At 37.3% G+C, this 26,461-nt stretch overlaps 3 protein-coding genes and 1 pseudogene across 4 annotated transcripts; 2 read left to right on the top strand and 2 right to left on the bottom strand.

Annotated features, from left to right (window-relative positions):
* Window positions 1–805: 805 nt before the first annotated feature.
* Window positions 806–4,820, bottom strand: LOC112188453 (ras-related protein RHN1). Of its 2 annotated transcripts, none has more exons than XM_024327572.2 (7): window positions 4,648–4,820; window positions 3,542–3,619; window positions 3,282–3,449; window positions 2,531–2,579; window positions 1,811–1,884; window positions 1,520–1,613; window positions 806–1,249 (listed from the first exon to the last, which is right to left on the bottom strand). In XM_024327572.2, exons 1-7 carry the CDS (start codon window positions 4,684–4,686, stop codon window positions 1,155–1,157), a joined length of 597 nt encoding a protein of 198 aa, XP_024183340.1. In that variant the 5' UTR covers window positions 4,687–4,820; the 3' UTR covers window positions 806–1,154. The 2 variants fall into 2 exon arrangements, with proteins under 2 accessions (XP_024183340.1, XP_024183341.1); XM_024327573.2 differs by having other exon boundaries at window positions 4,644–4,793.
* Window positions 4,821–8,831: 4,011 nt separating this feature from the next.
* On the top strand, window positions 8,832–10,967 carry LOC112184558 (annotated as a pseudogene).
* Window positions 10,968–14,124: 3,157 nt separating this feature from the next.
* LOC112189460 lies at window positions 14,125–16,902 on the top strand. Its single transcript, XM_024328802.2, has 3 exons — window positions 14,125–14,830; window positions 16,423–16,491; window positions 16,611–16,902. Exons 1-3 carry the CDS (start codon window positions 14,270–14,272, stop codon window positions 16,611–16,613), a joined length of 633 nt encoding a protein of 210 aa, XP_024184570.1. The 5' UTR covers window positions 14,125–14,269; the 3' UTR covers window positions 16,614–16,902.
* A 7,374-nt stretch (window positions 16,903–24,276) lies between these two features.
* On the bottom strand, window positions 24,277–26,143 carry LOC112184557 (zinc finger MYM-type protein 1-like). Its single transcript, XM_024322822.1, has 2 exons — window positions 24,890–26,143; window positions 24,277–24,789 (listed from the first exon to the last, which is right to left on the bottom strand). Exons 1-2 carry the CDS (start codon window positions 26,141–26,143, stop codon window positions 24,277–24,279), a joined length of 1,767 nt encoding a protein of 588 aa, XP_024178590.1.
* Window positions 26,144–26,461: the final 318 nt, after the last annotated feature.

Raw genomic sequence — 26,461 nt, 5'->3', positions numbered from 1 at the left:
GGTTTAGAATTTGGAGATGATTCACTTGCAAAACAGAAAATAATAATAATAATAATAATAATAATCAGGGAATTGCAAGGGAGGGTATTTAAGGTAATTTGTAAAAATAAATTAAATTAAAGTAATAAAAAAATAGAGGGGATGTGTGAATATAGAAAATGGGTGTGTGAATAGCACCACCCTACTAGAAATGTATTTTGCATTTGGGTCATTCTTACAAGCTAGAATGTCTAACAAGAAAGAAATTTGGCATCTGGATCTTGCGAGAGAGACCATGTTAGAGAGAGAAATTTGTCCTGACCAAAAGTACAAGGATATGAGTACAGATGACCTAATGGCAGTGGTCCATTTTTACTGTTTTTTTAATCCTCTCTACTTTCTTCTCTTCTCGACGTTTATGTTCTCTTCAATGTGGGACTTCAAGCCATAATTATGTATGTGGGTGTGATCTTTGCTTAGTTGTTTAAGTTAAAATCTGGAAAAGGATTGCGTCGGAAGATATGATAGCCATTTGAAAATGTGATTTTCATGTTTCTCTTGTGGTCCATTTTTAGTGCAAGTTATATAACAATAGAAGCATCCGTATTCCTAATACGGAAAGTTGGTTTCTTCATTTTAGTTTCATTTCCAAAGAAACAGCGAAGTACTCTCTTGAATTAATAGTCATACTGCACAATGAATTACGTCATTGAGTTTTTGAATAAAAAATTTTCTATGCACCGTCATTTTTTTAAATAAATAAAGTGCATTTAACATTGGCATTACCCTCAGAGAAGAACTCTACAGAAAGTGAGAGACGGTTAACTGCGCGACCAATTACCTAGGTACCATTTTGGCCTTTCTGGTTTCTGATTCAAAAGCTTTCTTTAACATCAGTCACCTTGAATAGTCAAGGCAACATGGATATTCTGTAACACTTGCAAGAATATACAGATTAAATTTGCATGATGTAGCATTATCATCACTCATATACAAATAGGAAAATTTGTTCTTTAACTTTGAACAATTTTAAGTCATAACATCCTTGATTCCTGTGAGCAATTTGTTGAGACTCCGTATTATACTTGGAAGAAACCAACCTCCAGCTGAACCACCAAGAGGCAAAAAAGGATCATTCGACAAACACTAGCCCAAATATATGTGAGAACAGGTAGTCACCCCAAGCAACAAAATGATTTTCTTCTTCTGTCTCGTGTTGCTAGAGTCATTCCAATAGGCTTTGATGGGCAAGCTCTTGCTAATCTCTTTGCTGCACAGATGAAAGCTAAATGTCTAAGCATTGCATACATATCCGAATTCTAAAACCGACTCTTATAGTAGGGACAAACAAAAGATCAAATTTTGGATGCACAGTTCATATGACATGACTGTTTAATTGTACTTTGAGTTGCACGAAACTAGAATTACAGACCAGAAGTCTGAGGTCTGTAACAATCAGATTTCCCGGTGAACAGCATACTGCAAGTACTGATGCAATTAAACCATATAATTCTTCCTCATATTATATTTGAACTTTTACCTATTTCGTGGAAAAGTTCATTAATATTCTGCGAGGTTTTGGCTGAAGTTTCCATGTAAAACATCCCATTATCTTGAGCAAATTGCTCCCCTTCCTGCAGTACAATTTCAAGAAAATATGAAAAACACAAACAAGTCCCAATCCTTCAGAGAGCAGATTTTTTTATTAATGTGGTATTAGGATCTGAAAGCTAACATAATTGCAATTTCCAAATACGCTCTTCTTCCTAAAATACTCATGCAAATGTAAAAAGGAGATAAGAGGAGAATATTAACAGAATGTTGCAAATACCTCATTGTCCACCTCCCTTTTTGCCTCCAAGTCAGACTTATTTGCAACCAATGCCATCACCAAATTTAAATTCCCTAAAAATGTTATAAGTAATGAATCCATCATGATTAACGACAGATGACAATCATTCCAAGACAAACACATGATTTGACAATATAGAATCATTTCTCAAGAAGAGCTGAAAAATCATTTGAATGCTCAAGAACACACTACTTATAAAACAAAAGGGGACTCAACAAAAATATGTATACAAGAAAAGAGCTAAATCGTGCTGTTTCATATTGACAAGCCAGAGAAGAGGAGTAAGCAAAATTAGTGCTTGCCATTAAGGATACAGACTACATTTAAAAACTAAAATGGTCACAAATCTTCTGAAACTTATGTGAGATTGGGAATTAAACACGCACAAGCAAGGTTTTGTCCACTCTTAATACAAGACATATAGACATGGAAACAATTGGAACACACAAGTATTGTCTATGACCTATCTGATATATTTGCAGAATACACTGAGGTCAGTCTTAACAAAAGGACTGGATATGAGGTTATAAACTTCTTCTATGGGGCAGATTATGTAGTTGATTATCATGATACGGTAAAGACAAGACAAGATAAGAGAGAAGGAAAATCATACTAAACAATCTGGTTCTCTATACTTGAACAGAAATAAGAACAAGAAATACATGATAGGAATACTTGTTCCAATTTTGATGCCCTTACCTTGCCTCTGCAATTCTTGAACCCATTTTTTGGCTCGAGTGAATGTATCCTGGGGCCAATACACATACTAATAAGAGAATAGTACTTAATTGGCATATAGTATAACTAAGTATCAAATTGAAAATGCATGATATAACCCCCTTAAATCACATTTTATAGCATACATAAATCGATCAGGAGTCAGGAAGGATAGAACTGGAAGTTGCATTCATCCTGAGACAATATATAGTGCCCTAGTATTAATTTATCCTGAATCACCAGAACTAAACAAAGGGGAAGCCAGTTTACTGTTGTTGAATTTCAGGAGTAGACAACACAAAGCTTGCACTGACAGGTATATAACGAACTGATCGGCCAACTCAACAAGAATGGAAAGCCTGTTTTTTTTTTTTTTGCCAAGAATGGAAAGCTTTATTAATATATAGCAGCAGTTTACTGATTAAATCACTTGCCATAGTCATTTCTATATCACTAGCAACATATACTTTTGTTCTTATATCAAAGAAAATCTTGTTCTAGGATGTGCCCCCCTTGTGATTATTAAGTAACTGCATAAATTGCATCGCTGGAACTTATAATTTTGAAATGCAACTTTGTTCTCCTAAATAAAAGGAGAAGTTGCAACCAAGTACTCCATTAAACTAGGGAAGTGTATGTTCAAAAAAAAAAAAGTACTAGGAAATGTATTTTAATTTATGCATAGCTGCAACTTGCAATACATATGAACACAGGAAGTTTGATTTTATGGTACCGTGCTTGAGATGTCATAGACGACTACAGCTGCTGCTGCACCACGATAGTACATAGGAGCCAAGCTATGGTATCGTTCTTGTCCTGCTGTGTCCCATATATCAAATTTCACAGTGGCTTCACTTAAAGATAGTATCTGAGTGAAAAAAGCTGCTCCTATGGTTGGCTCCTGCATAAAAGCATACAAAAAGTTCCTCAATGTGAAACACATAACTAACGAGAAAACTGATTTTGTGGGAATGATAAGAAATTAACATGAACCTGGTGATCGAAAAACTGGCCTTTGACAAATCTAAGTACCAAACTTGTTTTCCCAGTTCCCATGTCTCCTAGAAGCACCTGTAAGAAAAGCATTCAAGAAAAACAGAAATGAGCTGTCCCACTATTAAGGTTTTGGGCTGCATAACATATGCCAATAAGAACTATATGCTTGAAACTTCATTGTAACCAATATTCTGCATTCTGCTACAAGTCCTTTGCACGTATTGCTATTATCAGTGAAACACATATCAACTCACTTGATAGAATTTAAAAAATCATGTTCTGTTATTTTGGTAGACACTGTCATAATGTCATTAATATAACCAATAATCATGAGATGATCAAAAGAAATCTTCCAACTTTCTCGAGCAAAATGCAGTAGTACATCAGCTCCTACAAAACTACTGAATGGTCTAGAGAATGCCACCCCCTCAGCAATTAGTTTTCTGAGGCAACTCCATTAGCAATTATGATACCGTTGATTGACCAAACACAGCTTCAAAACGAAGAATATCTGGCGGTATTTAAATTTTTGTATCCTTAACCAATAGATGTAACGTTTAACAGTTTAATTAGTGATGAAGCTGATTGAGCATTGCATAACTTCATTTGGAAACTGATAGGGACAATCATATTGAATTGGCTCACTGCTCCATATAAAATTATAAATCATGAATGGGCAATTTCAAAATTGTTGGATGATCTCAGCTCCTCTCTGGAGTTTCATTAACCTCTTTTGGATATATAAATGGATATGCACAATTTACATCAACTTTTGTATTCTGGGTATGCAATAGGGTTCTTTTCTGAACAAATTATGCTTAGAAATCAACAAAGTAATCCACCCTGTAGCAAATGTGCTTTATACTCGAAGAATTCTTGTATAAAATTTCATGAGAGTCTCTACACTGATTCTCTTAATCAATATACCATGTGTTGGGTTAGACAGAACAAAAACAATAACCACTACTAGTACTTTGATGATTGTATCAGAAGGGAACACAGGGGAAATAAGCCAAGACATGAATAAGATAGAAGATAAAGAACGATCAAGTTTGAAAACACAAGTGATGAATTGAAATAAGAAAAGGGTAAGACATACCCACCAATTTGGCTTGTATGATCTTGTTTCCAGGTCTTGCCATTCTCACTTGCTTTGATCAGACTTCCAGAAAGGAGAGAGCTTTACAGAGGTAAAGAGATGAAAGTAGTTTGAAGAAATTGACAAACAGAGGAAGTCTGTGTTCTTTTGCATAGCAAAAGGATGACAAAGAAGGCACTCCATCCCCAGTTGACTGTTAGTTCGGTTGACCGGTAGTTTTGTTTCTGTGGGGACTTCTCAAATCTCAAGACTGACAAAGCAAAGCATTTTGGGCCCTTACATATATAAATACTATGCGACTCCTATTGGATAATATGGGACCTGCTAATTTCAGGTGTCTCCATAACCATGAATCCATGATTAATGTGCAGAAAAGTGATCCGGGGGATTCATGTTACATATTGCTATTCGAAGACTGATGCTTATTTGTTCTTTGAGTGTGAAGGATAGTATCCACAATTTAAGTCTTACAATTATTTGACCATAAGTTGGTGGCGGTTTTGTAAGAGATTGTTACTGTCCTTTTAGAATCTAAACATATCAACGTACAAACTTGTAGTTTTGGTTAGCATTCCAATTGCTCGAGCACATTCTCGATTAGTTATTTGTAGATACGCCAAACCAATTGTAGATACATCATTCCAAAACTTTCAAATTCTTGTGTCAATCTTTTTTACCATAAATTTCACACTATTTATTTACTTTCTTTAGAGGAAAAATGAAATTTGAAAACAAAAAGTTCAATACTATAAAGCACGACTTGCAGCAACGACATACTTGTTTCTACATAAATGTGCCTGCTCGATTCAAAATTTCTGTTAGTCATAAAAAAAAAATTTAAAGAAATTAAAAAAAAAAATTCTGTTTTTTGAATTAATGTCACGCTATTTATTTACTTTCGTTGGAGGAAAAATGAAATTTTAAAAATAAAAAGTACAATACTATGAGGCACGACTTGCAGTGACGACCCACTCAGCTTTACATAAAAGTGCATGTTTGATTCAAAATTTCTATTTTTTGAATTTTTTATTTATTTAAGTAAATGAATTCTATTTCTATATGCTCATGAACCTCCATGCACCACTACATAAGCTGAATCTCAAAAGGAAGAATAAAACAAAAGAAATAGGAGGTCGATTGTCAAGAGGAAGATAGTTATGGAATAGTTTGTTTAATTTGATGAAAAACTGATTTGTTATAGACTTGTAGCTCACATTATTCTTAAAAAGTGAGATGTCAAATCAATTAAAAATTTGAATACAAATGGAATTGTAGAGCAAAACGAACAAGATAACTATAGAGGAGAGAAAACCCTAGGCGGCTCTGCTAGGTTGGCTTTTTTCGGCAAGCGGCAGCAGCAAGTCTTCTTGGGCTCGTCTCCAACTATGTAGCGATGTGTGTCATTGAGTACGTTGGTGACAGCTTTCTTTGAGATCGAGTTCGTCAATGGCGAGTTTTGGACTAGATATCAGAGAAACTGAGGAGGAAGGGACGATCTCGGGGTCATCTTCTGGGTTTTGCAGCGAGGTGACGGTGGATTGCTATTAGGTCAAGTAGCGCCGGCGGCTTCGAGTTGCAGGTGAGAATCCAAACCGTTTTCGGGGTCACTATTACACCCTGTACCCAAACTTACTCTTTTACTAGTCATCTAAACGGTAAATGACAGTCATCTTTACTTTTTACCTTCGTTTCAGACTTTTTAGAGGTTTCAAGAGTTGACTTTTTATTCAGGTAAGGTTTTGAGGAAAGTTCCTTCTAGAAAATTGTAGAGCGCGTTAAACCAAATTCGTGGACATATGACACGTTAAAATCAGAATTGTAACGAAGAAGTTATGAGGGTTTAAACTCGATGGCAGTTTTGTAAATTTTTAAAGCATATTCAGGTGTTTCCCGAAGGGGAAACTTTCTAATTTGGGGACTTCCATTTCGGAAAGTCAGAGAGAGAGAGAGAAAGAGAGAACCTAAAAACCAGCGAACCTTCTAGGCCTCGCCGGCGCCGATTCCGACCACCTCTGGCCGTGAAACTGGTCATTTTAGAAGCGTCTCGTCCTCCTCTTCCTTTCTTTGGTAGTTACTTAGGACGATTTGAGACGTAGAAGGAGAATCGAGCCAGAAACCAGTCATGGTGCAAAACCGAAATCAGGTCCTATCGTCATTTTCTAGGCACCTCACATCGCGTCACCACCAACATCTTGAAGCTCTTGCCTCTCTGGTTTGAACCCAACCCAGCAGGTAGCCCCAATTTTGCCGGAGGAAGGAGAATCGACGACGAGAATAAATTTAGGGTTTTTGAGGTAATTTCTGAGCTATATACTTGGAATTGATCAATGTTGTAGTTACGAAAGATGTTGGGAATGTTGAGATGATCTTGTTGATGAAATTTTGGTGATCAAATTCGGGGCTGGAACTGGCGGCCCTTCCAGCCATTCCCAACGTTCTATTTTTGTTTGTTGGGTCGAGCATATCATTACGAGCGTGTAGATATGAACTTTGTATCGATTGGTGCACATTTTGAAAATGCTAGGAATTTTTAAAGTTTTAGGAAGTTTGATTTTTGATTTGGGAAGATCCGACCATAGGATCTACCCTAGCTTTCGATAGGTTGTTATAATTATTGATTCGATATAACGTATGAAGTTTGGGCTCATTCCATTATGATTTCAAGCATCCGATGATTTATCGGTTTTAGGGTTTCGAATTTATTATCGTCCATTTAATTCCGGTTATCAAAAAACAGTTATTTATAATACCAATTTATTCAGGAAAACATGTAGATCGAGTTCGAGGAAGAAATCGCCGGACGACCTTCATAGCGGCAAATCAGTGAGTGGACATTTGATTTTAAAATAAATTATGCATGCAGTACTACTTTTGAGCATTTATTTTATTATGAGATTTATTTATGATTTATGAGGTTATTATTTAATTTCCTTTCCGAGAGCTTTTATTAATTATTGAGTTATTTAAGTTAGGAGTTATTGATTTATTGAGAAATGGTTTTTGGAAAGTAATTGATTAAGAAAATAGTATGAGGATTAATGATTTTCGATTATTTGAGTACGATTGCATTATTGAGATTTTTGTGATTTACGCTTCAATGATTTATCGATGATTTTATGGTTATTGAGATATTGAGTTTCATTTCCGAAAGCATTCATATATATATTTTTCGAGTGTTTGAGTATCGAGTTATTGAGAGAATAATGATGATTTAAATATTTGAGTATGATTGATTCCTTGAGATTTCTTGAGTTCAAAGATTATATGAGAAATTTTATGAGTTCAGTTTATGAATTAAGGAGGGAAATATGATAGCTCATGCATGCATTGTCTGGTCGGCAGTACCATCCACATGACATGAGATAGTTAGTCGGCAATACCCTCTAACCATCACCTCCTCTTCCGGTCGGCAGTACCCTCAGATGCGTCACTGGTCGGCAGTCCCCTCCAGGTGGCATGAGATGACTAGTCAGCAGTTCCCTCAAGTCATCGCCTATTTCATGAGACGAGTTTCAGTATTTTAAGTTGATGTACAAAATCTTTGGGATTTTTGAAAAGCTTATGAGATTTCATATGTTTTATGAGATAAATATTTTTATGAGATATACGAGATTTATGAAAGGATTTCGAGATATTTGATTATATGAGTATTTTAGCAAAATTTTGAGACTGATTTTGTTATGATTTACATCTTGAGTTGAGTTTTCGGTACAGTGGAGGAGTAAAAGTATTTTGAAGAGACTTTACTGTATGCTTGGTTTTCAAGAGAATAAAATCGAGAAAGCATTAAATTTTCTTTTATTTCCTTTGAAACAGTTATTTTTTGTCCACTTACTCTAACGGTTTTCAATGCTTTTCCCCAGGCCCTTCAGTTTTTCAACTGCCCATATTTCAGATTTCCGAGGTTGTGTGTTCTGGAATTCGAGGCTTAGGATCCACTGCTTTCTTTTTTACTGTAGGTTACTACGTACTTAACCTACTTATGTAATATATCGGTTTAATTTCTTAGAATCGCTCTGATTACCAAACTGTTAAATATGATTGTAAGTAGTGTACTTGGAATGTATATATTTGGAATGTAAAGTAATTGGTGGGACGAAGATTTAAGTTCTTTGTCCAGTTTTTTTTTTTTGGGTAGTCCACTATTAGAAGAAGTTCCGCCAAATTTTTGATCAAATTTATTCTAATATGGACCCCGCAGGGCCAGTTTCAGGTTTCAGAGTGAAATTCAGTTCAGGAACTGTTAATCGCAGTGAAGGCAGCAGGCAACGACTTTGATTACAGGGCCAGATCTTAGCTCATCATGTTTTGGCAACTCGTCCGGCTGCCGGAGTGCGAAAGCAGATGGTGATCTCTGGATGTGACAAGGAGGTAGGGGGTGTTGGGCTAGGCTTATGGGCCTGGTTCAACTCAAACCTAGTCTCTTCTATCTGGCTCAGTTTGAATAGAAAGGGGAAGGGTTGGGCTGTGGGCTTTTGGGCCTACTGCTTAATTTTTTTCTTCTGCTATTATTGTTGGGTTCTTTCCTTGGTGGTTGCCTAGCTAGTTTGTTTTATTTAGAATAATGTCTATGCTAGTATAAATGTTTCTATAAGCTTTTGTAGAAGGGAAAATTCTAGCATATGTTGACGTATGTCATACATCAAGTTTTTTGAATATTTTAGACCGTTAGATTTAATTAAAAGTTGAATATATCTGATGGTCAGAAATATTCAATAGTGGTGACCTGCTTACCAGGTAGCCTTTATAAACTTTTTTTTTCTTTTTCAAAATTCTGAATTACATATCTACAATGAAATTTAAAAAAAAAAAAAACCTAAATTGAAAAAGAGGAGAAGACGAGGAAAAGTGGAAGAACGGCAGTTTGTTCATGTACAAAGCGAGAAAGAACGACCACTAGAGGAGAAGACGAGGAAAAGAGGAAGAACGACAGTTTGTTCATGTACAAAGCGAGAAAGAACAACCACTACAACTGGATGTTTCAATCAATACTCAGGTAAGTAGAATCTTTTTCTGTTTGTTCGTCTTCTCCTTTTATTTTGTTTGATGCCAGACGAATTCTACCTTCTATGTAAGGTTTGGAGTATGTTTCTGGTTTTCTTTGTACTGTTCTCTCTCTCTTTTTTTTTTTTTACAACAAACTACAATCCGCATAGAGGTGGATTGGAACATTGGATACACACAACGTACTAGTTCCAACAAACACAGGATTGTTTTCTACTCGGATCCAAGGCAGTTTATCTTCCTAGCCTGATAACTTTGTTTTACAATTGACTCTCTAGCGAGATTTGGATATCAACACATACCTACACCCTTTGATTTGAATACACAGACAAATCTGAGTCCATTCCACAGTTCCAAAGCCTAAAGTCACAACCGCCCAGCTTTCCTTAATCTTTGGGCTCTGGTACTTCCAGAACATTGTCTTCAATATCTACAACAAGAAGGCACTGAATGTTTTCCCATTCCCATGGCTTCTGGCTTCCTTTAAGCTCTTTGTCGGGTCTGTCTGGATGTTGATCCTCTGGTCTCTGAAGCTCCAGCCATGCCCGAAAATCTCGAAACCGTTCATTGTTGCTCTCCTTGGCCCTGCTTTGTTCCACACCATAGGCCACATCTCGGCCTGCGTCTCATTCTCTAAGGTGGCTGTGTCCTTCACCCATGTCATCAAGTCTGCGGAGCCTGTCTTTTCGGTGGTGTTTTAGTCGTTCCTAGGGGAGACTTACCCTATACAGGTCTGGCTTTCGATTCTTCCTATTGTTATGGGTTGTTCTCTAGCTGCTGTTACTGAGGTGACATTCAATTTGTAAGGCCTGTGGGGGGCTTTAATTAGCAATGTGGGGTTTGTGTTGAGGAATATTTATTCGAAACGGAGCTTGCAGAGCTTTAAAGAAGTGGATGGGTTGAATTTGTATGGTTGCATCAGTATAATTTCTCTGTTTTATTTGTTTCCTGTGGCGGTTTTGGTTGAAGGGTCGCAATGGGTTCAAGGGTATCATAGAGCTATAGCATCTGTGGGGGAACCATCTACATTTTACTTTTGGGTGTTGTTGTCCGGAGTGTTTTACCATCTGTATAACCAGTCGAGTTATCAGGCTCTTGATGAGATTAGCCCTCTGACATTCTCAGTTGGAAACACAATGAAGAGGGTGGTGGTGATTGTGTCTACTGTGTTGGTGTTCAGAAATCCAGTTAGACCTCTTAATGCACTTGGGTCAGCTGTGGCGATATTTGGGACATTCTTGTATTCTCAGGCAACAGCTAAGAAGAAAAAGGAAGCTGAAAAGAAGAATTAGAAATAGGCCTCAGTTTGTTTGTTGTAGGTGCTTAGTTTTTGACTTGGTAAAATTTGTGAACTTGCTCTGGTTTATTCATCAGCTTCCAAATTTTAATAATATCTCCAGGAGTCCAGGTTTCTTTTCATGATCTCTCCTTGCTTTTATTAAAATGAGTGTATGTCGATGGCAAGTTTCTGTTAGGATTGATGAATCTTCCTTCTCTGTTTTCACTTATTGTTGATTTCATGTTTATCTGAGATTGGGACTGAGATTGAGGTCTTTGGAAATCTATGTGGGACAGGCTCAACAGCATTGGCAATGTCTATCTCTGCAGGGACTGGGGAAAACCACCTTGAGCTCATTTTGGGCTCCCAGAATTGTGAATGTTGTTTTCTGGGTTTGATTGATCTGTTTTATAGGGTCGTTGATAGGTGTTTAATGAGAGTTGTTTCTAATTTTAAAAGAAATTAAGAAGACAATGGTACCAGACTAATAAAGGTTTCGGGATTTGGGTTTATAGGTTATGTTTGATGACTTGAAGTAAAATCTTTAAGAACTACTAAACATGCACCAACATTGAGGACAATTTTCTGCTTTTCTACATAGAAATTAAATGTTACCGATGAATAGTGTGAGAATGTATTGTAGTCAAATCTGAAGGTAAAAATTCTTTTGGATATTCAAGATTAAATATGACATTTGGGTGCACCTTATTTGTTGGCCTGCAAGGTGGAAACTGAGGCATCTTATTTGTTATTCTCAAGTGCATCTAATCCCACTTGAGTTGAACCAATGTAAACATTATTGAAAAATAATAATAATAATAATAAATAAATAAGGCCTAGCTACCGATCTATTTATTGTCATGGAAGGCCTATGAAACGACACGTCGTCCTCCCGATCCTCCACAAGAAGCTCGTCTCTAAGAGTGGTAGTACCCCTCTGCATCTGGCTCTTGTTACTTCCCTTGTAAGGCAGCAACCTCCCCTTTGAGAAAAGCTCATCAGCACTCATCATGGAGAAATTGAAAGGGTACCACCGTATGAGCCACGAGGCGCCTTCGACTTGGTGCGGCTTCAGCGTCGCCTTCACGCCGAGCTCTTCAATCTACAAATTTGATCGAAGCCTTGTACCCTTTCAATTTCTGCAATAGAATCACATTCAAAAACCAAAGAACTAACCAAAATCAACTCCAATTTACCGAAAATAGACTGCAAACATATACCAAAAAGCAAGAAATACCTAATGAGCCACAAGATTTCGATTGCAAGTATAGAAATCGAGTGCGACAAGCAACTGATTGCTAAGCTAGAAGTCGAGAGAGCAAATGAGATTGGAGGAGGTATTTGGGGCTGAGGTGTTAGGTTTTTTGATTTGGGTATTACGGATTTTGGGCCAAGATTGGTTTCATAGGAAATGAAGTAGGATGTGAGAGGCTAAGAGAGAAGGATGACGAAACGGATGGCGAAGGTACGATTCAGATTTGGTTGTTTGGTATTTGGTATGTTTTTCGATCTGGTTTTTGAGGGTGAGTGCGACTGGAGGAGAGATGAGGAAGTAAAAGATAGAGAAAGAAGAAAAATGACAACAAAAGAAAAAAAGAAGAAGCAAATAATCTGAGAGCCAAAGATTAAGTAAGAAGTAAGAAGGAAGAAGGAAGAAGTAAGAAGGAAGAAGGAAGAAGGAAGAAGGAAGAATTAAGAAGGACGCTGGAAGAGAAAGGCAAATAGAGAACCCAATCCTCAGTTCGAAAAAAAAAAAAAACTTAGTTCACTTTTTAATACTTCATTATTACAAGTTTTCAGAACCACTTTACTAATAAAACAACGAATGTGTTGCTATAATAGTAAAACTTCATATATTTAAGTAAATTTGCGGTGAGTCCATTATGGTGTAATAAGGTTGTCTATTTTGTAATTACTGTCCTTTAGGAGTTATTGACTTATTTGACAATGTTTTTTCTAGATTTTACGGCAATTGAGGTCCAAAGTAATAACCAAGGTTGTATTTGTGGTAATTCTTCAATATTACAAGTTTGACACCGAATTGTTGTAGAAGTAGTAACCAAACTCTTATTTGTGGTAATTTTTTATATTACAAGTCTGAGAACCATTTTACTAATGTGACAACGAATTGCTGTGAAAGTGGTAAAACTTTATGTATATATTGTAAATGAGGCACGAGTCCTTAATTGTGTATTAAAGTTCTATATTTTGTAATTAATACTTTTCTTGTGTAAATCTCATCATCCATGAGAGAATTACTCGTTTGACAATGCATTTTACTATAGATTACAACAATTGAGGTATAAAGTGGTAATTATGGTTGTTTTTATGATAATTACATGAAATATGATCCATTTACAAAAAAAAAAACGATCCACTTACCAATGCTACAACAAATGATTTGTTTATATGGTAAATAATCATATTAGACCTAAAACTTTTCAAGTCCTTATTCTTGTAATCCAGTTGTTCTTTTTGTAATTAGAGTCCTTTCTTTTGTAAATTATATCATCGATGAGTCATTTTACAACAAAAGACCACATTGGACGTATTTAATGATAATTATACTTGTAATAAAAGTAATTACCATATTTACGATATTCATTACAAGTTTTTGAATGATTTACGTATAAAAGAATAAATGAGTACTTAGTATGGTAATTTTTTTTTTTTAAAATATACATGTCAAATTATAATTGGATAACCTATTGACCTGTACAACAGGTTTCACCAATTAATTTAATTTAATATATATTAATTAAAAAGTTGATGTATGACAAACATCAACACACCTTAGACTTCCCCTTGTAGAAGTATTTAACTTTGACAGTTGCGTGCTCGGCGTTGAAGTTATTAAATATAGTGCATGTGAGGCGAAGTATTTTTTGTTAGCATAGACTACTCTACGCTATCATTGTCTAAACAAAGTAGTCAATTCTTTTGTACTATTTTTATCTATAAATCAGGTCATACAACTGATATGAACTTTTTATCTAAAAAAAAAATTAAAATTAAAAATTTCAATAGCATTAATCATTTTAACCTGCATGACCCGGAAATAGAAGCTAACTCATTCTCAAGAGCAAAACTTAAAAATGAAATGAAAGAAAAATATAGAGCAGCATGACCCAGTCTATCTGTCTTGTTCCAACAACAACAGAAGTATCTTGTACTTCTTATAATGATGAATTTATGTAGGAATATCTTAAAAGTAATAATATATGAAATAACCACGAAGCAACCAGCATCCAAACAAAAACCTCAAAAGAGCAACCAAACAAAACCCCAAACCCATACACGAAGCAGCTCCATCCCTACTCCTAGTTCCACTACCACAGAGCACATGGCTCCCTCCAAAACCCGACCACCACCACCAGAGCACCACCCCTACATCCCATTAGCCCACGACCAAAGCGACAACGTTCTACCATCTTCTTACTCCTCCCAGCTCCCACAACGCAGCACAACCATTCTTCTCACTCTTCTCCTCCTCCTCCTATCTTCCTCCCTCTACGTCTTCTGGCCCTCCGATCCCTCCCTCAAGATCGTACGGCTCAAGCTGAAGAGAGTCCACGTGCACACCCGGCCGCGCGTGACCATCGACCTGTGCATGGCAGTGAGGATCAAGGTCCGGAACGGCGACGTTTACTCGATGGACTACGATGCGCTGGAGGTCGGGGTTGGCTACAGAGGGAAGAGGCTGGGCCAGGTGAGGTTCCAGCAGGGACACGTGAGGGCTTTTGGGTCATCTTACGTTGACGCTGAGGTGGAGTTCAATGGGGTCGGAGTGTTTTCGGACGTGGTGCTCCTTCTGGAGGACTTGGCCAAGGGAGCCGTACCGTTTGACACTGTTACGGAGGTCCGGGGGAGGCTCGGCGTCCTAGTCTTCCACTTCCCTTTGCAGGTACGTACGTAATTATATTGCTTTCACTAGTGTTAAAGTGACACTTTTTCTTTTCTTCTCTTTTTTATTCAAAACGATATTATTCATCATTGATAGGCAAACGAGTAAAATTGTTCCATAGCAACAACCACCACTTCAACAAAATTAGGAAATACAATCAACTCATTTAACCATGGAGTCCAACCTCCTTACAATACCATGATTGTTTCATCTTCAAGGCTGACCGTGATAAACTATGAGAAATTTGGTTTCCCTTCTTCCGAACATGTTAAAAAGTTAACAATTTTGTTCCCTTTAATTGTATTAGTCTACAAACTTAGCAATTTAGCAAATAATAATTACAGTGGGCAATGATATAGGGCCTCAATGAGGCCTAAGATTTGTGGCCTCAAATCCTAGGTGTCATGTCATGTAAGTAAATAAAAATTTATTTTCAATTCCATATAATATATCTTGCTACATCATACTATTTCAACACCAACTTTACCCTTTTACATTTCCTTTTAGATGTTAGGAGGTGAATAAATTACATTAATGAATTTAATTAGGTGAAAAAAAAATATCAGCTATTAATTATATATTAATTTAAGGGATATGTCTACAGATTCTTTGATCAATATTTTTCTTCATTTAATTAAATTTTTTCCTTTAATTTTTCTTCCCAAATGGCATTAATATATTGAATTATGTGTCAAGAAATAGACGTTAACTTTTCTTTCCAAATATTGATTAATTTCATCCACAAAAATATAGCATTAGTAAATTGAATTTGGGAAATACTTATGTCTAAATTAAGAGGTAAGAAAAAATTACACGTTAGCAACCATTAATTAACATCTACAATCTAAATATAAGGGAAAGACAAACAAAAAATAATAAATTCAGATCTAACTTTTAAACCCTAGCTACATAAAGAGAAAACAATGAACAAAAGAAAAAAATACAATTATATGAATATGTATTTTTACATTATATTTTCAAAATTTGCAGGAACCCAACAAAGGTTGAATTCATATACATGTGTTATACAAATCTGTTAATCGAATGTACGTGCAAATCCATTGACTAAATTTCATGAAATTTTTTTTACTCTTGATTGAAGAAAAAAAAATTGATATTTAAATCTAAGCATGAGTGTAATGAAAAATAAATGAAAGAAAGCCATTTTTTTTTTAGAAGAAAGCCAAAATAATTTTTGAGGTAAAAAACCAAAATAATTTAGAGTCATTAGATTTTGGAAGGATAAGATGGTCTTTTTCTCAAGAATTACGTGGCATGATTTGACAAATAGATGATTTGTGTAAATGACATGGCATGACACCTAAGATTGAGGCCACAAATCTTAGGCCTCATTGAGGCCACAAATCATTTTCCTAATTACAGTATGTGCTACTACGTAAAGTATTTATTCCATTACTACTCACAAATAAGGCTAACTAATTTATTTTGAGATCCCTGCTCTAGTAGAAGTAACCAACCCTCAATAACACATTGCTTAGTTTTTACATTAAGATTTGAAGTTTCAAGTTGATTGATTAGGGTTAAAGACTTAGAAGTGATACTGTAATATTTTGGCTATTGAAACTTGGCAGGCAAGAGTATCGTGTGAAGTTTTGGTAAACATGGTGAATCAAACAATTTTTCGTCACAAATGTTATGAGGTGAGCCACAGTAAACTTACGCGCACATATTTCATTGGATGTCATAGCTCGACAAAGCTATGAAGCTATGGAGATAAATCAATCTTATGCTATGTTTTGATTTTCTTTTGCTTTGCCAGTGAGGAATTTGGGCACCTGCGCATTGCTTCAATATAGAGGTGGTTGCTATATGTGCCATGTAAATTATACCCTTATGGCCTTATAGTACCCGCTTTTCGTTTTAGGCATGGAAAGGGTAAAAGAGCTTAATTTGGGGGTGTGAAATTTGCAACATGCACACACTGTCGATCATATTGTATATATTCGTCTCTTAATTTCTATCATCATTTCGAAGGTCTACTTGTATGTACCATACTTTTTTATTACCCCGACTTTCCTTACATGGAATGCCTCGAGCAACAATGTGCCAAAGTGCATTGAACAAGAGCCAAGAGCCAGATTATAAGAACGAAAATATTAACTATAGACCAAGGGCCGGCCCGTTGGAAAATTAAGGCGCTAGCTTGTGTGCAAATGCAAACAAAAACCAGTTTTGCATATAGCTAATGGTATGTTTGGATGGTGTGTCAAAGCCGCAAACTAGTAGAAACGAGTTGAATATGGATCGTAACAAAAAAGGAAGCCAAAAATGGAGTTTACTTTTGCCAAAAGGGTCAAGTCTGATCAAATATTGGAGGCTTTAATTAAGAACTGCGCTTAGTTCTACATCTATTGATCAAGTACTATAAACATTTGAATTTTCTTTTGAGTAAGAAGAAAACCTAGCCAAGATAAGTTTGTTCCAGGTGCATCGACTCAACAAATCATTCTAAGTAGGATTGTTTTCTACTTTTCTTTACTCGAGTTAGAAGATCCAAAACGTAGCTAGGAAGATGCATTTTATTATTACAGACTAGCTTCTAATTAGATATGTGCACTCCGTTCGTTTCTTGATCGATCAGACCAATTTCACATAAAATACATGGCGCACCGCAGATATTTTATTTGTTTTACAAATATAGGACTGTTATTACAACACATAATGGTTAAGAAAACCTCAGATGATCGATAATCTCTCAGGGTCTGTCTGTGTCATTTAGAAATGCATTAAGCTAAGGATCGGAAGCGAGACAAATGGAAACCTAACTAGAGTCCTTACCCTTTGGAATCAGTGCTTGGAAATCCTTAACTTCATCCTCATCAACTTTTTTAGGGTCCACTGGGTGGATTTGTTCAGTCAAACCTAAATGTGTCATAAGAAGCCGGACATGAGTGAGTAGTTCTCCTCCTTCTCCAAGTCGTTCCGCATGCTGCTTCCATGAACAACGAGTTGCTGCATAGCTCAACATCTCCACCCACACACTTATTATCAATTTCCACCGCTTCGGAATTTCCTTTAGTACCTTGGCAACCCTAATTGCGTCGATCACCTAGCACAGACTTGTGTCGAGCATCAATTCTCAAATCTAGATGTTCATCGGGGAACAAGCGCCCAACCAACCTTTGATAGCGAGCTCTGTCAGTAGGTACTTGATATGGATACTCTGCTAAACAATGGTTTTGCTCAATAGGAGTGTCAATAGGTTTGCAATCCAACATACCTGTCTCTGTCAGTAGGTCAAGAATATACTTCCTCTGGCACAAGTAGATCCCTTCTCTCCCCATAGCTACATCCATTCCTAAGAAGTACTTTAGTTTGCCCAAGTCCTTCATCTCAAACTCAGAGGCTAGCTGTCTCTGTAGTATATCCATCTCAATAGTATCATTGCCAGTGATTACCATATCATCAACATAAATGATTAGGGCTGTTACCTTCCCTTGTTGATGCTTGAGAAATAAGGTATGGTCTGAGTTACTCTGTTTGTAACCAAACTTCCGCATGAACTGTGAAAACCTCCCAAACCAAGCACGAGGTGACTGTTTGAGACCATACATAGATTTTCTCAACTTGCATACAAAATCACCAAGAGAAGCAGCTACATGCCCAGGTGGAAGACTCATGTATACCTCCTCAGCTAACTCTCCATGAAGAAATGCATTCTTGACATCAAACTGTCGGAGTGGCCAATTTAAATTAGCAGCACAAGAAAGCAGAACCCGAATAGTGTTCATTTTGGCAACAGGAGCAAAAGTCTCATCGTAGTCTATACCATACGTCTGAGTAAACCCTTTTGCTACAAGGCGTGCTTTATATTGATTCACTGATCCATTTGCATTATGTTTGATGGTGAACACCCAACGACAACCTACAGCCTTCTTGCCTCGTGGTGAAGGCACCAGCTACCAAGTATCGTTCTTCTGTAACGCCTCCATCTCTTCTTCCATTGCCTTCCTCCACTTCGGATCCCCCAACGCATCCTGTATTTTGTTAGGTACTGATACAGCAAATATTTGATTCACAAATGATGCACATGACTTAGACAATCTCCTAGTGGACATGTAATTAGCTACTGGGTACTTTGATTTTGCATGAACAGTGGGTTCATATCTTTTGGGTGGCTGACCTTGAGTAGACCTATTTGGCAACACATACTGTTCAACATTGGACTCACTACTATTAGTACCAGTAGGTGAACATACCTCAGATGAGTGATCTTCAATACCAGGGAGCTGTGGGTCAGGGGTAGGAGCAACGATTGAGGGGACAGTTGTGTCTTTAGCTTCAGTTTCAGTGATTGAAACTGGTACCTGGATGCTTGGAGCTTCTGCCAGTGTTACTTATTCACATCGAACCAATTCCTCCTCCTTACCATGATACAACTCTTCAAAATATGAATTCTCCCCCTAAAGAGCAGGATCAGAGGAGAAAAAATAACTCATGTCCTCAAAGAAAGTAACATCCATAGTGACATAGTACTTTCTAGTAGGTGGGTGGTAGCACTTGTACCCTTTCTGATATCCTCCATAACTAACAAACACACACTTAATTTCCCGGGCAACCAACTTAGACCTTTGATTTTTAGGAACATGGACAAAAGCCACACAACCAAAAACACGGGCAGGAAGATTATTAAATGATGGCAAGGAGACATGAGATGCTAGAACCTCAAATGGAATTTTTCCCTGAAGGACACTAGATGGAAGACGATTGATAAGATGGGAGGAAACTTGTACAGCATCGCCCCAAAGATACTTAGGCATATGAGCACTAAAGAGAATGGCACGAGCCATGTCAAGTAAATGATGGTTTTTCCGTTCGGACACTCCATTTTGTTCTGGAGTTTGTGGACATGTAGTTTGGTGAACAATCCCATGTGTTTGAAAAAATTCTTTGAAAACATGATTAACATATTCCCCCCATTGTCAGATCGTAGGACTCTAATGGTGCTATTTTATTGTGTTTGAAGAGTACGAAAAGTTTGAAAGGCTGGAAAGACTTCTTCTTTGGTTTTAAGAAGAGCAACCCATGATAGTCTTGTACAATCATCAATAAACAACACAAAGTATCTCATACCCGATACAGTAGGCTCTAGAAGGTCCCCAAACATAAGAATGAATAAACTCAAAAGGAAAAATACTTTTAGGGTTATTATCACAAATAGTACCTGAACTATACCTCAATCTTATCGATGGTACCTGAACTTCAATTTTGATCACAACCAATACCCAAACTTTTCGATTTCATTTTAAATGGTACCTAGAGCCACCTCCGATCACTATTCCGACTAAAAACGGCATGGGAGGCGATCATAATGATGATTTTTGATGATTTTGAGGGTTGCGATCATATATAGTGATGGTTTTTTGGTAATAGACTTGCCTTGAACTTGTTTTTTTTGTTTTTTATTTTTTTAGATTTGACTTTTTTGGCCGGAATAGTGATCGAAGGTGGACTTAGGTACCATTTAAAATGAAATCGAAAAGTTCAGGTACTACTTGTAATCAAAATTGAAGTTTAGGTACCATCGATAAAATAGAGGATAAGTTCAGGTACCATTTGTGATAATAACCCATACTTTTATTAGAAACACTAGGAGAATAAGTAGCACGATGACTCTTGGCCAAAACACATGTTTCATAATGGAAAACAGACTCATCCACACCAATAAACAAAATAGGCATGGTTTTTCTCATAAGACTAAAAGATGGATGCCCTAAACGGCGATGCCACAACCAAATTTCACTTAGCTTATCAGAATTCAAAGTCAAAGCGGCGCGAGACTATACTCCTGGTTTCTCCCATGCGTATGTCTGATCCATATGGAACAACATGCCCCTCAGATACCCCCGACCGATTATCTCCCTGGTGAGAAGATCCTGAAAAATCACATACATAGGATAAAAGGTTACAGAACATTGAGAATCACTATTCAACTGTGGACCAGATATCAAATGATGAGACAAGTCAGGTACATATAACACATTACAAAGTTCTAAGGTGGGACTAATACAAACTGATCTTGACCCTAACACAGTAAAGGCCTCACCATTGGCATTAGTTACATAGGACACTGGTAGGGAAGACAAGTCAGTAAAATACTATTTATCATAAGTCATATGAATCGAGGCACCAGAATCAATAATCCATATATCAGAACCAACAAAGTTTGAAACCTTTAAAGCCATACCAATCTTACCACGACCAGCTATAGAGGTCGTAGGAGCATCCCCACCTTCGGTTTGATGATCTTGTCCGGCCACTCCATAGAAGTCTAGTTCTTGGATCAACTGAATCGCAGCTGCCTTTGCCTTAGGACGACAACCTTTCTTTTTGGGGTATCCATTCAGCTTCCAAAAGGTCTCTCGAACATGTCCAAGGTCATTGCAATAAGAGCATTGAGGACGGGGGCGGTTGGTGACGTCTGGTGGAGGACCTTACTGATGCAGGGGAACTAAACTCTGCTGCTGAAGGAAGAGTGCAGGTGACTTGGCCTGGATGACTAGGCTAGACACTTTCCTGTGCATGTTTGGCACTTTCCTGCTGAGACTCATCCTTACGGATGTATGTGAAAGCTGTGTTTACGCTAGGTGGGTCTGTCATTCTGAGTAATTCTCCCTTGGCACTGCTATGCTTCTCATCAAACCCTCTCAAGAATACATGAACCCTTTCAAGTTCCTTCTCCTTCTAGTACCACACAAGATCTTCCTGATTCTTGATATTGCAAGGACGCTTCTGATCAATTTCAGCCCATACATTCTTCAGCTTGGTGGAATACATAGCTACTGGTTGCCCATTCTGTTGCATACTGCCAGCTTTGCACATCAATTCATGAATCTGTATAAAATTAGACTCATTTGTATACAGATCCCCTAATGTCTTATATATTGCTTCAGCAGTCTCACTCTCTTCTACCAACTGTAGCACATCTTCAGTCATAGCTTTGAATAAGATCGCCATCACAGATCCATCATCATCCTCCCACTTAGTATAGGCATCCACATCCTCCTTACTAGGAGCTTTGGTTGTTCCAGTCACATGCCCCATCTTGTGTATGCCACGAAGATGGACAGAAAGTTGGTACCATTGAGTTTCGTACCCCCAAAAGAACCTCCATCTGAACTTCGAACAGAAACCTCAACCTTCTAGACCTCATTGATCTTGGAACTCTGACCTACCCATTGCAATAATACAATAGAAAGAAAAAAAACACAAATCCCAAAGTACGTAGCTGAAAATAAGAATAACAGATGACTCCAAAAATAATAGTAACATATATATATATATATATATATATATTTTTTTTTAAACTGTTGGAGTTGACTGGATGAGTTGAGTTGACCGAGTGAGTGAGGCAAGTTGAAACAGTGAGGTGGGTTGAGATTGATGCGACCTGACTGGAGATGAAGACGACCCGACCAGAGAAGAGGCCTGAGTGAGGCGAGCGACCGGTATGAGGCGGCAACGACGTCGGAAACTGGTTGAGCAGCAGAGCAGTCGGTTTAAAGAATCCGATCTGGGATGGATGAAGGATGACTTCACCGCTTGGAGAGAATCGGACTGATGACAACGCAAAATCTGGTCGATCTTTGGAGAGCGATGAACTGAAGAATTCGGTCGACGACGGTCTGGGCAGAGCAGCGAAGTGACGCAGACAGCTGATCTTTGGCGCTGAAGGAAGATGAACTGGACAGGTTGCTCTTTGGCGCAGGAGGAAGACAAAGGCGGTTTGGAGAGACGAGGCCGGTCTATACGACGTCCAAGAAGAACTATGCTCTAATACCAAGTTAGATATCGAGTAAATCTATATATCTATTCATCTAACACTGAAGTTTAAACAGGATTACAATAAAGCATACAGCTCACTACAACTCATCTATCACTATAACTAACCACCACAGGTGGTCGAGTTGGTAAGAGCCTCCATGTGTGGAACCCCCACACCCGGGTTCGAATCCCGCCGACGCTTATTGGAGTTAAATCCCAATATATTCTTGGTGGTCAGGGGGAGGAAGTGTTCTGACAAGATCCCCCGAGCACAGATTAGTCTCTAGGCCTAGGAAGCTTTTGAGGACACCGTGTAATTGACAAATAAAAAAATCTATCACTAATGCTCAATGAATCATTTCACCACTAATCTCAGTTGTAGACTTAATTAGTTGTCACTTCATAGTGGTAGACATAATCATTCTAATCTTAGTGTTACACAAGGTTGATAACTCACGACACCCCAAAATGCCATGAAGGCATATTTTGGTTCGGAAGATTTGGCTCGGAGTTCTCCACTCCTACTAAAAAGGGTGCTCAGCGAAACAGATGCAACCCAATCTGCTAGCAAGTTTGAGCACTAAACACCAATTGATAACCAGATGCTTGGCCTTCTCATCCATCGGTTCCCTTATTTGACCTGCAAAAGCTGTAGACCAAGGCTTCATACAACCATTTTGCGGAGCTCCCATTCGTTCCAAAATGATCTTACTATATTTGAAAATATTTTCAGAAACCGAGCCTTGATCTCTGTAAATATAACAGCGGTGGCAACTGAAAATTCATAAATTTGCACTGATGTTAACGAAGCTAATTAACATTTAAGTATAGAGGCACAAAAGATCCTAGCATTACTTTCAGTCGTTCATACGAGCATTTCTTCGAACCCCATATGGGCACAATATTGATATTGTAAAAATTTCTAATTGAAAGGACAACCAAACACGACAATTCCAGAAAATATAGGCAGAAAATTGGTATCATCAGATCAACTTTGTATTTGATTTCTACCAACCTAGAGACTGAGAGAAACAGGGCTGGCAACGGAAAGTTACTAAACATATATCAGGATTAGTAACTAATACGAAATAAATGCAGTGACTAGCTAAGGCAGGCAACTAGTATTATACTCCGTTCTATTCCCAAGCCTTGGAATTATTACACTAGTAATCTATTACAAAAGGCAATTTCGGTGATTTCATTCTTTATTACTCTTTCCCAGGCAGCCAATGTTGATTCGCAATTGCCTCAATTTGATTAAAGCTTACAAGTCTTTTTCTGGTGGGGGTGATCGATGGTACCTCTAGTCAGTGGTGTACGTAGGAATATATATCACTGGGAGCAGGTTTCAAGTAACTCATTTATTAACAAACTTGTACCAAATAGGAAGCATAGTTTACTCATTCAAAGAAACAGAGTTTAATAGAAAATTTCAAGTGACTCATTCATTAACAGATTTGCACCAATGAAGAAGAAAAGGAATGCAATCAAAGAAACAGGGTTTACTAGCAAATGTCATGTGACTCATTCATTACAAACTATCATACTCAGCCTTTCAACATGGAAAAACAATATCCAATAGCACAAAAAGTTTAACAAAACAGAGAGCTTGCAAGAAGCAAAAAAGAGCACATACCTACAAAAGCAGAGTACTTCCACATCTATAATTGTCCTCTACGAGGTGCTATGTTTTGAAAACGTTGAATAATAGACTCATTGTCAATGGAATTGAATATATCCTTCTCAAGATATACAATTAAGCAGTCATTCATCCATTGATCTCCCATTCGATTGCGAATTCGATTCTTTATAATATTCATGGAAGAGAAAACTCTTTCAACAGAGGCTGTTGCAACAGGAAGTACTAGAGCCAAAGTGATCAGTAAATAAACATAAGGATATGTCTTATGCTTTCTTGTCTCAACTAATTTCTTTGCAAGATCATCAATCCCTTGCAATTCTTGGAACTTGTTGGTAGATCGTATATCATCAATATAAGTCTCTATCTGACATTCTAGCAACAACAACTCTGATGCAGAAAAATCATGAGGATAAAGCTCAGCAAGACGCATCAAACTTTGCTTATTATAAGCTGCAAATGAATAATTAGGACTTAGAGATGCCAAACAAAGGAGAAGTTCAGTAGTAGCCTCACTGAAACGGTTATCTAGCTCCTAAAGTTGGAAATCAATTACTGCACAAAAGAAAGTCAACGCGATAGTAATGCATATTTGTCATTTCAGGAGCTCTACGCCTTGATTTTCCTAGACATACATATTGATCATCCGTGTTTGAAACACTAATATTCTCTTTTCCACAAAATAGAACAACCTGCTCAAACAAAGAAAGCCATCCACTCTCCCTAAAAGTCTGCAATTTTCTCTTGCACACTTTCACTAAATCCATAGCATTCACTATGTCATGATCATCTTTTTGTAGTGCTTGTGATAACTCATGAGTGATTCCAAGTATAATTCTCATCAAATGCAAACTGAATATGAAATCAAATGATTGCAGCAACTTCAAAGAAATAAAAGCTTCATGCTTCTGATCAGAACTCACTTTATCAAATGCTATTTCATCCAACTCATCAATTATGGAAGAAAACATGACAGTAAAGTTTAGAAGAGTACCATAATGTGAGCTCCAACGCGTATCACATGAACACTTAATTTCAGTTTCTTGATTGAGTCCGTGTCCACTTGTAAGTTCTCCAACTTTAAGTGCCTCAATGACTTTAAGAGATTGCTTTTCTATAAAAATGTCTCGATGTTTAGAAGATGCCCCAACAATTACAACACTACCAATTGATGCAAAGAAAGCACCTACAATTTCATGTTTCTTGGCTACATGGACCAAAGCTAATTGAATCTGATGTGCGAAACAATGAACATAAAAAACACTCGAGTTCTCCTTCAAAATAAGGGTCTTCAGACCATTAAGTTCTCCACTCATATTAATGGCGCCATCATAACCTTGACCACGTAGCTTAGAGAAGCTTAATCCATGTTTAGAGAATAGTGCATCTATAGCTTTCTTAAGTGAGATTGCAGTAGTACTCGCTACATGTTCAATGCCTATGAAGGATTCAATCACACACCCATTTTTATCCACATAACGAAAGGTAACAGCCATTTGCTCCTTCACATGTACATCCCTAGATTCATCAACTAGGATAGAAAAAAAGGCATCACTCATGTTTCTCATAATAACATTTGTAGTTTCAACAGCAGCAGCATTAACAATGTCATTTTGAATCCTAGATAATGTCAGTCTAAGATTTTCAGGAGCATTCTTCAATGCAACTGCTCTCACTTCATCATTGTGATCAATGAGAAATTGCAAAAGCTGAAGAAAGTTACCTTGATTGCTTGAGTTCTCTGACTCATCATGACCACGAAAGGCAAGGCCTCGTCTTAGAAGAAACCGAATGCAATCAACTGAAGCTTCTAGTTGAACTTGATAATCTGTTCGGGATTGATGTACATTCTGATCAATAATTTTTTGAATATGCTGCTTTTCATTCATCAAAGCTTCACATTTTTGCAGTGCTTAATTATGGACACTATTCTGCTTCCCTACATGATCATGCAATCTTTCTTTTTTCTTCCATTTTCAAAAACCAATACCAGTAAAACAATCACCTCCTCCTTGCTCACCAACATTTGATTTGAACAGATAGCAGCACAAACAAAATGCAGCATCTTGGCTACACTATATTCTAACCAATTAGGGAAGTCATTAAACCAATCAGAGACAAACCTTCGTTTCTCTTCTCCGCACTGTGTTTGGACAAATTGATGATTTCTAGGCTGACAAAGACCTCTTAGCAGATACTCTCTTCTA

This window comes from Rosa chinensis, chromosome 2, assembly GCF_002994745.2.
Source record: "Rosa chinensis cultivar Old Blush chromosome 2, RchiOBHm-V2, whole genome shotgun sequence".
NCBI lineage: Eukaryota > Viridiplantae > Streptophyta > Magnoliopsida > Rosales > Rosaceae > Rosa > Rosa chinensis.
Note: the sequence above shows the minus strand (reverse complement) of the source record. Positions and strands in the feature narration are given on the sequence as shown.